Below are 11,108 nucleotides of genomic sequence, written 5' to 3' on the forward strand. Positions count from 1 at the left end.
GTATGAAAGGCCTGTGGGCTAAAAGTTAGGGCAGTGCAGGGCCACCACAGTGGCCTCTGGAGGGCTGATTAAGGGTTCCTGTAAAGTATGTTTATAGAAAGAGAAAGATGCAAAGATTATTTTGGGGATTGAACTCTGGGAGGGATAAAGTATGAATGACATTGCTTTGAGATGCAGATGAAGTTTATGTTAGGAGAACCAGGCTGGATTCATGAGAACAAGTAAAAGCAGCAATTCACTCATTCATTTAAAAACATGTATTAAATACCTATATTGTGTGGGACACAATGCTGAGCACTGGGATCCCTACAGTGTACAAGATGATCACCATCTCTGTCTTCTTGGAGCTGACAGCTTAATAAATAGAAAGATCACAGACCAAGTCTTTTCTAGGATGCTATGGAAGTATGGCTTCTGTGGGAGCATGTCACAGGAGGGCCCAACGTAGGCAGAGGGAGGAGGGGGCTCATGGGGGTCAGGGAAGGCGTGTCCGAAGAATAGATATTTCTGTTCAGAACTTAAGCTAGGAGAAAGGGGTAGGGAGCAGAACAGGGAGGGAGAGACTCCCAGGCAGAAAGAGTAAGATGTGCGATGAATCTGAAATGGGAAAGAGCACAGAACATTCAAGGAACAAGAACAAGGCTGGAGAATGGGAACATGGACTAGAGAAAGTGAGGCTCAGAGCAAAGCGTGGGTCACGTCATGCAGGGTTGCTTGGAAGGGATTTGGAGCTCAACCTAAGGGCAATGGAAACTCTTCTGATTTGCTCAGAATTTTATAGTTTAAAAAAGAACAACTATTTTATTATTATTTATTTTTTGGTGTGGCACCTGGGCTTTCCCTAATCATTGTGAGTGGGGGCTACTCTTCACTATGGCTTCTCATTGTGGTGGCATCTCTTTTTGTGACGCACAGGCTCTAGGCATAGGGGCCTTGGTAGTTGCGGCACTTGGGCTCAGTAGCTATGGCACACAGGTGTTAGTTGCCCATGGCCTGTGGAATCTTCCCATACCAGGAACTGAACCCATGTCCCCTGCATTGGCAGGTGGATTCTTAACCACTGTACCACCAAGGAAGTCCCATTTTGCTATTTTTCATTCTTTTTTCTTTTAATATGTATCATATCTTTTTCCCATGTGAAATATGTATTTCTTCAGTAGTAAGAAAGGATTGGTTTTATAGGGCAACAATGAACAGGGATTAAGTGCTTATGTTCTGGTGTGGACTAACCTAGATTTCAATCCTGATCTGCTGCTGTGTGACTTTGGCAAAATGTTGAATCTGTTTGAACATAGGTTGCCTCATCGCCAAAATGGGAGTAATTACAGTAGCATTTATCTTTTAGGGTTCTTGGGACAATTAAGAAAGCACGTTTAAGGTGTGTTGTGGTACACCGTAAGCATTAACAAACATCCTCAGTTACCGTTAGTGCTGTGTCCTTTGTGTGCTGGGGTAGTGCAGCCGTAGTGCAGTCCCTTCTCTCCCTGGGAAACTGTGCCCAGTGTCTTTGGCTCTAAAGTAATCAGTTTCTTGATGTTTTTCAGGATGAAGATGATCTGGTCAACGCCCTGATCTGGTCTGAGATTCAACAGGAGCTGAAAATTATTGAATCTGAGGAGGAACTCTCCTTGGCACCACCTGCGCTAAAGATCAGCCCAACTCAGACTATTGTTGAATCTAGTCCGGGGCCCTTTGCTTCCCCGGAGCCCCCTGGGAGCTCCACCCCAGCTCCAGTCTCCGCCCCTCTGGAGGAGTGGACTAAGAATCCAACCAATCAGAGTACACTGGGCACTTCCACAGCAGCCAATAGAGAAAAGCTGGAGACAGCCAGCATCCTCCCTAGATCTCAGCCAGAGCCCGAAAAGGGCCAGCGCCCAGACCCTGCCAGCCTGACTCCTCTGGAAATAGTTCTATTGGAGAAGTCGTCTTCACAAGCAAGGATGGAAGTGGGAGCCCCAGGGAATCTGTCTCCTCTGCTCCCACCTGCTGCTCCCCCTCCAACACCTTTAGAGGAGGAACCTCGAGTCCAGCTATTGAAGAGTGGCCCCGAGAGAGAAGATTCATCTGGAAATTTGAGAACCAATCCATATGCAGACCAACTGAAGTCCAAAGGCAGCCCTGGGATCCCCAGTCTTTGTCTGGGAGACCAGGCCTCTTCAGAAGAAATTGAAAAGCAAAATTCGAAGAGTGTTGCTCCTGAGCACAAAGGCTCTAGTTTTCCTAGCCCAACCAGGGAGGCTGAGATTTCCCCACAGGGAGAGGAGGACGCAGCCCACTCAGTGCAGGAGCCCTCAGACTGCGATGACGACGACACTGTGACAGACATTGCCCAGCACGGCCTGGAGATGGTGGAGCCCGGCGAGGAGCCCCAGTGGGTGACGAGTCCCCTGCACTCACCCACCCTTAAAGATGCACAAGAGACCCAGATGCAGGGCCCCCAGGGCCACCGACTAGAAAAGAGGCTTTCTCACAGGCCCAGCCTTCGCCAGAGCCGGTCTCTAGATGGCAAGACCATGGTTAAGAGCCAGTGGACTCTCAAGAGTTCCTCCTCCAGCAGCTGTGCTGACCTTGAAGCAGAGAGGAATTCCAACCCCCTGCAGCCCTTGGCACCCAGGAGTGAGATTACTGGGTGGGATGAGAAAGCCATGAGGTCCTTTCAAGAGCTCTCTGGCCTGAAAAGGACAGAGGTTCCTCCTAAGCAGAAGGCACCTGGTGGTTTACAGCCCGCATCAGCAGAATCCAGCCCTGTTGGTCTAGCAGAAGGAAAGGAACTGGGGACACACGAGGGGCCACACAACCCTCGAGTTGAGCCTGGTGGTGATCCTGAGCCAGACAGCAGCAAGGAGAACTCACCTGGTGTGCAGGACCACACCTCACCTGGAGAGCATCCCCCTAAGTTCCAGCGCAAGAGCAGTGAGGGTGGGGCCCCAAAGGGGAAAAATAGGCCTTCGTCTCTCAACTTGGACTCCACCGTTCCCATCACTGACCTCTTCCGGTTTGAGAATGCAGCCTCATTTGGGTCACCTGAAGTGCACCTCTCTGAGCCAGGAGACCCAAAGGTCACATGGCTGACCTCGTCTCATGGTAAAGTAGACCCCTGGAGGGTTTACTCCCAGGACTCTCCGGACCTGGACATGGTTGCTCACGCCCTGACGGGCCGCCGTAACTCAGCTCCTGTGAGTGTGTCAGCTGTGAGAACCTCCTTCATGGTTAAAATGTGCCAGGCCAGGGCAGTCCCAGTCATCCCACCCAAGATTCAGTACACTCAGATCCCACAGCCCCTGCCCTCTCAGAGCTCAGAGGAGAGTGGGGCTCAGCCCCCGGAGAGGAACCAAGAGGAAGCTGGCTCCACTGGTGGGACCTCTCAGAAACTTACCAAAGATGATTCTCTCTCCTCCTTGGAAAGCCCCAGGGAAGAAAAGCCAAAGCAAGATACAGGAGCCACTGAGTCCTTGTCAGTGGGTACCACTGCACCTCACGTGTGCGAGGGCCCCGCCCTTTCTCCAGAACCAGGTCTGGCCAACCTGCTGTCCACTCAGGAGGCACTAGCGCAGTGCAGAAAGCGCACATCAGAGACAGAGCCATCTGGGGACAACCTTCTTTCTTCAAAAATAGAGCGCTCATCAGGGGGTTCTAAGCCTTTCCATAGGTCTAGACCAGGAAGACCTCAGAGCCTAATCTTATTCAGTCCTCCTTTCCCCATTATGGACCACCCACCCCCCTCATCGACAGGGACAGATTCCAAGGTCCTGCTGTCCCCTATCAGAAGTCCCACCCAGACAATTTCCCCTGGCCTGCTTTGCGGGGAGTTGGCAGAAAACACATGGGTCACACCAGAAGGGGTTACACTTAGGAATAAAATGACCATCCCTAAGAATGGCCAGAGACTAGAGACCTCAACAAGCTGTTTTTACCAGCCCCAGCGGAGATCAGTGATTCTGGATGGAAGAAGTGGAAGGCAAATAGAATGACATCAGTTTGCCTGCTGATACCTGAGAAAATGTCATGATTCATCTGGAAGTTATTACAAAGGCTCCTTGCCTATATTCCAGGCAGAGGTTATCCAAGTTTGGGCTTATTTTGGCTCTTCTTCTCTTTCTTTAGCCTTTTGACCATTTATTAATTAGGCCATTTGCCACAAGAGAGGTCAGAGGAAGGACAAGAGATGACATTTAAATAAGCCTACTTGAGCAGGCAGGGAAGGATCAGGTGAGGGAAAAGGATGAAATGCTGGCCTCCATTGATATGTGGGGCTTAAACACGTTGCATCACTCCCCCATTGCCATTAGCTAGTGCTGTTAAGAGGTGGATGTGAGAATATCTTGTGAAAGAGAAACCCTTTGCCTGTGTTGACAAATGTTGCTATTGAGGTTTGAAGGCCTCCTATTTACTTCATGCTTTTTAATGCTCTTTAAAGCATGTGTTCATTTAGACCAGTTTTCTGATAAGCTTTGTAAAAGTGTACTATCCAGAGTAGAAGCAGGTTTGTTAATGCAAACTAACGTACACTTCGATATCCAAGTGGGTGGATTTACCCATGCTTTCCCCGAATCCCTGCAGACCTGTCCCAGATGGCTCCATACACCAGCATAGAAAATCAGAATGTATTCTCCAGAGCAGACTCTGAGACTAGTGCAATTCAAGAAGACTTTCTGGGTCTGGCTTTTATTAATTTGGGACTCCACTGTCCTGCCTCTGATTTATAAATTCAGTAGTTGGGGAGGATGGGAGCTGAGCTGAGGGTTACCTCAGTGAAATGTGCTGAATCTTCATTTAGGTGTGTGATAGTGAAGTGATCTGCTCTCCTTCCAATGTCTGAGTTCATGAACAGGACTTCATAGAGAAAAGCCTCACACATAGGCAGAACTCCACTCTTAACTTGCAGTGCTTAAATCAGTGGGACATTTGTCAAAAACACCTCTAGCTCAGCTTCACTCTCTCTCCTCAGCTGGGATCTGAGTATAGGAGAAGATAAGGAGGGAATCCTAGGAGGAGAGAAAAGGACCCACGCGGGGCGGCCATCATTCCCGCTTGATCAGAGCTGCGCTTCTTGATGCCTTCCTTCCTCGCTGTCTCTCCGTTGCTGAACAGCAGCTTTGAGGCACTCCTCCCCTTTCCATAGTCCTCCTCAACCACCACCCACCCCAGGTGCTCAGACTTGCTCTTCTCCTGCCTGTATGCAAGCGGAAGCAATAAACCAATCTGATTTTAGTTATTTAGAATGTCAAGTGGTTCTTTCCAACTGTAAAGAGAAAGGAGGATTAACATAACCTGCTGACAGATTTTTGGTGCTTTTTCCAAAAAGGGCTTCTTCACAGGAGCCCTGCTCAAGGCAAAACCCATCAAGGTATCAACACTTTCAGACCTTTGAGGACAACTATCTTGTTTGAGAAACAAAGTATAGGACCTATTTTTAGCCCTGTGCACCTCTTCTCAGGTTCAAGGCTGGCTGAACTCTGTCCAGAAGCTCAGTCCCTGCACATATTTCTCTTAAGAGCTAGCAGTACCTCTGGGCTGACCTCACAACTGAGGCTGGTACTGGGCTGGCTTAGGGGCTGAACTGAAGTTACCTCCTCTAGTGAGAAATTGGAAGCTGACGTCCTGCTACAGTTATGTATTGCTCTTTCTCCTCTACCTGATAAGCCTTACTGTGTTTTGAAACCTTGTCCTATACCTTTTAAATCAGTATCTATGGCAGAGATAACTGGCAGGCCAGCCGAAGAGCTCTGCTCTCAGAGGGCACTGAGTGAGCAAGGGGAAGAGTCAATAGGCCTTTGGTCTGTGTTTTTTGCATCCTCATTGGGTGAGCAAGGTATCAGACCAACAGCCAGTGAGATGTAAACCCATAAGAAAAGTCCTTCAAGCACAGCATTCCCCCCCTAGGCAAGCAAGGTGAAGGAGTATAGTGGTGTCAGATGAGAAGGGCCACATTCAGATTTGAAAAGGACATTTCCGCCTTATCAAATGTGGCTGGTAGGCGGTAGGTCAGTCTCAGTACACTGTGCTGTCTATGTTTGGATAAAGATCATGTTCCAGTTAGTAGGTGAGAGAAGGAGGGAACTGCACTTTTCTTCACCATCAGAACTCTGAGCCGAGTAACTAGTTTATGATGATTTTAAATTTTTGTTTGTAACCCTTAGAGGATATATTTTAATTTGGGGATAGACTGAGAAGTCACCATTAGCAAGTGAGTTCAACTTGAGGCACCCATGTAGATTTATTAAATGACTGCCATGTTGCTTAGATTCTGACATCTTTCATTTGTAGCATCTTCAGGGGTTTTTATGTGTGGATGTCATTATGAAATAACAACTGAAGATACTCCCTACTCTGAGCTTTCCTGGCCAATCAATCTAGAAGGCCTTGGAAGCTGACTCACCTTCTTGGTCAATGTCCTGCTGCTAAAGTGTGGACCTCTCCATCTCCATAAGCTTCCTGGGGCAAGCCTGGCACTGATGACATTCCATTGCATGACAGGGAAAACTCATTACATTCATACTCTCTTGAAATTGTTCCCCCCAAATCTGAGATTACCTATTTGGATATACACTTGGGACTGAAAAATAAACCCCTCTGAGAATGGCTGGATGGAAATTAGACTGCCTGCTTCTATCCAGGGGAAGGAAGAGAAGAGGTGCTGCTGTTGATAGGAGGATCTACACGGTGCCCTAGATAGGGCTACAGAAACAGATTCTCAAAGGGCTATTGGTCCTCAGTATGGGGGTAGCTCAAATTCAACTATTGGTCCTCAACATGGGGGTGGCTGATTTAAAACTTGAATTTAAAGTAAAAAACATGCATATTCTAATGTTTCTTTCGGTGTTAATGGCTGCGTAAGAGGATGATAACCTATATTTTGGCAAAATGGCCCTCACAAGCCAACCTTTTCCCCTTGACTTTTTTGCCAAAATGTACCAGGTAGAAGGAATGTGCCTTTTATTCTCTGCTTCAAATGGACTATGAAGAGGCCTGACCAAAAACCCCATTAAGACACTGTTAGCCTAATCTAAGCCTTAAAATTCAAAATATTGGCCAAGGCAAAATTCTGTATTCTGGGGAGATTAAAAATGTAAACATCATCCTCAACAGACAATATTTGGCAAGATCTTAGTAATATTTGGGCACTTAAGAACTCTGAAATTCTTCAAGAATCTAATGAAAAGAGGGAGAAGGATGGTAGCAAATGAAATGGCCTATAAGCAACTAGTAGCAAGATTTAGACCCATGAAGTTACCAAATGAAAGCAGAAGGGGGAAACAAGTAGCGACTTAGCATCTTGTAATATGATTGCTAATAGTGTGCAAGTTACCCACTGACTTTAATCAAATTAAACACAATTACACATCCAGTAGAAGGTACTAGGAAGACATTAAGGTGTTGAGAATTTTGCTTTGATCAATTGACACAATTAGAGTGGTGACTAAGAATAAATAATTCTGAGGTTTTGTGTGGTCTTAATTAGTTTGGCTGTGAAGTCCTCTTGGATCTTTGCAAATGAACCAGGTAACATCAGGTTTCCATACTCCTTGAGAAGGGGTTTTAGACACTTCCATTCATCACAAAATGGGTTAACTCCTGTTGGTGATGAAGTCATAGGTCCAAGATATATTGTTACTTTCATGTCTAATGTTTAACACATGGTAATAACATTTGCCTCAAGTTGGGTGGAGCAGTCATTTGTCTACACAGGGCTGTTCTGCCTGAAAAGCTGTTGGGAAACTTGGGATTCATTTGTCTGGGATTGTAATGGGAGAGGTTCAGGGAAGGTCCATTTCCCCCCAGGGACTGATTAGAGTCATGTTCTTCCATGTATTATCTGATGACAACGTGAATCTTGGGGTTAAGTGTTGCCAGGAGTGTGATCTTAGGCATCTCCAGCAGGAAGATCAGTTCAAAATGTGGAATAACAAAGAATGTGTCCTCCTTTGTCAACACCTTCCTAATAAAGGTAGAAGAGGGAGCAAGCACCTTTCCAAGCATGGAGAGAAATGGGAGATGGTGGAAGCATGATGGCTTAAGAGCAGGGTCATTCCAGATGGTGTAAACTTGGGGCCACCACTGATTTGACTGACACACAGTAGCACTGCAGTTTATAAGCAATACAGGGATCACTTCTAGGAGGATGGAGGGTGTAGTTAAATACAAGAAACCCATGAAATACAGAGTCATGTGTTTCACTGGATGAATCACAATGCTTTGCATTAACTTAATGCCGTAGTACTTCCTGGCTTATAATTCTGTAAGGTGAAGCACTTTCTCAAAGGAGTCTATCGGAAAGCCACATGATTTCAGCTGTTTGTTGAGCTTGATAAATGTTTCCAAAGATATAATCAAAATGTTTTTCTATTGATTAAAGAAGCATAAATATTAAACCTATCCATAGAGACATTTAAGTGTAATTAAAAGATTGTTATGCTTTAAAGTGTACTCTAATAAATGATATATAATGCTCATGATGGCACTATGAACTAGAGGACATGGGTCATCATCTCCATCAATAGGAAAAGTGGATTATATGCCTTCTGGCTCATTGTTCTAGTTTGTTTTGTTTGTTTTTTTTATTACTTCAAGGTTTGGCCTCCTCAAGTCAAAAATCCTGATGATTTGCTTCAGTAAAATTTTCTTGCTTTTGTTATCTTGCATTTTAATAACTGTCAAATATTTACAACTTCACTCTCTTACTGTTGCAGTCATACATGTCACCCGAGATACCCAGCATAAATTGATGGATGTTATAATGAAAAATGAGAAGAAAAGTTTATTCTCAGAACTCCACAGCTTTAGGAGTTATGTGGATCTACCTACAGAAACGTGGACTCACATTCAAGTTTTTCTGTTACTTGAGTTAGGGAGGACTATTTGTTTCAGTGATTTTTGTTAATGGTGCTCTGAAGGAAAAGCAAAAGTTTGCTATCCTGGCATATATTACTTCAGAAAGGGGTTGCAGGGAGCAGGGAAAGGCACTCAGTGAGTTTAAATGTCAGGCCTTAAAAAATATGATACTGCCTAGGCTCACAACTTGGTGATATTTGCAGTGAAAAGTAGTTACCAAGAGGATTAAAATTCAAGCATTTATCCTATTTAGAACTTTACACATCAGGCCTGCTCCTCTTCCTTCATTACTGTTATAAATGCCTTTTTTTCTTATGCACTCCCAGATCCCCACACTCCTGCTTCTCCCTCCTGAGTAAGCCCGCCACCCTTCCCCATCTCCAGTCTGGCATCAACAGTTCCCCTCACTCCTAATCTTTCCTCCAGTTCCTCAGGGTCCTCTCCTCCTTGCAGTCTCTTCACTGAATGCTGCCTCCACTTCTTCGACTTCAATAAAACCTTGACATTCACCTGAGGACAATTTTTTCTCTGCCCATTTCTCCCACATTACACAGACAAGGAAAAGCCCAGAAAATTTATCGTTTCCCACTCCTGCTTCTGCACCATTTCTTCCCATCTCATACAAAAGTCTCACTACTAGAATTTACGGCATCCAGCTATCTTAATTTTTCCATTCTTTGTGGCCCTGATGTAATCCATGTCCCAGATTTCCAGTCTTTGGTACCAGGCTCCATTTCCTTTCTACCTCATGTCCCATCATCATCCTGGATGACTTCAACATTCCTGAGGAAAGTTTGCCACAACTGCTTACAGCTTTTGCCTCAACTGCTTACAGCTTTTGCCTCAACTGTTGCTTCCACAGTTACACATCAGGCTACTTCATAACACAGAAGTCTGTGATCTTAAACCCCCATATTCTTTTCTCAGAACTTCTATCTTTGCTTCTACTTGCTCAAGATCACGCATGCCTGCCCCAGCCTTCCTCTATCTGATGGCCATTACCCCCACCAGACTTCATCCTTCGCCTTTCCAGACCGCAAGTACATCCTTACATCATCTGTTATTCTCGTGACTTCCTTGGCCACTCATCCTTCAGCTATACCGGCATGGCAGACCTCCAAACCAGAGCCAGGACTCTTACCACCCAACTTCTCTCCTCTTTTACTGTGTCTATTGAGTTCAACTAGAGAAAATAATAAAACCATGATGAAAGCCATTGTACATTTATGGTTTATCACCTCAGCAGTGGCCTCATTCTCAAAACTCACACAGTATTCCAGATGGACCACTCCTTCCAAAACCTAACGGCTTCTTACTTCACAAGTTTATACAGCCTTCCCTGATAGCTCAGTTGGTAAAAAGAATCCACCTGCAATGCAGGAGACCCCGGTTTGATTCCTGGGTTGGGAAGATCCGCTGGAGAAAGGATAGGCCACCCACTCCAGTATTCTTGGGCTTCCCTTGTGGCTCACCTGATAATCTGCCCGCAATGTGGGAGACCGGGGTTCGATTCCTGGGTTGGGAAGATATTCCTGGGTTGGGAAGATCCCCTGGAGAAGGGAAAGGTTACCCACTCCGGTATTCTGGCCTGGAGAATTCCATGGACTCTATAGTAGGGTCACAGAGTCAGACTCGACTGAGTGACTTTCCTAAGTTTATGCTTAAGATATGTTTCCTCCACCTCACACAATGCTTGTCTCTTTATTCCTGTGTGTACCTAAACTCCTGAGAGGAAGCACTCCACCCTCGTGCTCCATTAAATTTCTCTTGCTAAAGTTACCAGTGGTATCCCACCAAAGCCAAGCCAATTCTTTCCTTACCTCATACTGGATACTGTAATCATGACTCTCTGGAACCTCTTGATTCATCTTGTCTCTTCTTCATCTTATTCCATTCCCTTTGATTCACTTGAAAGCTTCCTCTTCCCCAAATATTGTTATTCATCAGAATTCTGTCCTCTTTTCCCGCCACATACTTTGCCTACATTACTGTATTCATGTCCAAAGCTTTTTCTATCACCCAGTAGTGGTGATACATCCCACCCTCACTTTTCCTGTTTTCTCTTACATGGACTTTGGCTAACTGATCTCCCTGCTTTAAGTCTCACATCCCCCCATTCTCCAAGCCTAGCCTGTGTACAGCTGCCAGTTATCTAAGATAGTGGTTTTCACCAAAATCCCCTGGAGGGTGTGTTCAAACAGACTGTTGTATTCATCCAGAGTTTTGGCTTGATAATTTCCATTTCTTACAAGTTCCCAGGTAGGTGATCCTTATGC

General features: G+C 45.6%; 1 protein-coding gene across 1 annotated transcript in view; it reads left to right on the plus strand.

Annotated features, from left to right (window-relative positions):
* ARHGAP31 (Rho GTPase activating protein 31) overlaps positions 1-8,635 on the plus strand; it is a 121,643-nt gene extending 113,008 nt beyond the window's left edge. The window contains exon 12 of the mRNA XM_005674953.3: positions 1,545-8,635. Within this exon, the coding sequence (XP_005675010.1) occupies positions 1,545-3,971 (2,427 nt within the window). The 3' untranslated portion in view covers positions 3,972-8,635. The remainder of the gene's footprint in view (positions 1-1,544) is intronic.

Source organism: Capra hircus, chromosome 1, assembly GCF_001704415.2.
Source record: "Capra hircus breed San Clemente chromosome 1, ASM170441v1, whole genome shotgun sequence".
Taxonomy (NCBI): domain Eukaryota; kingdom Metazoa; phylum Chordata; class Mammalia; order Artiodactyla; family Bovidae; genus Capra; species Capra hircus.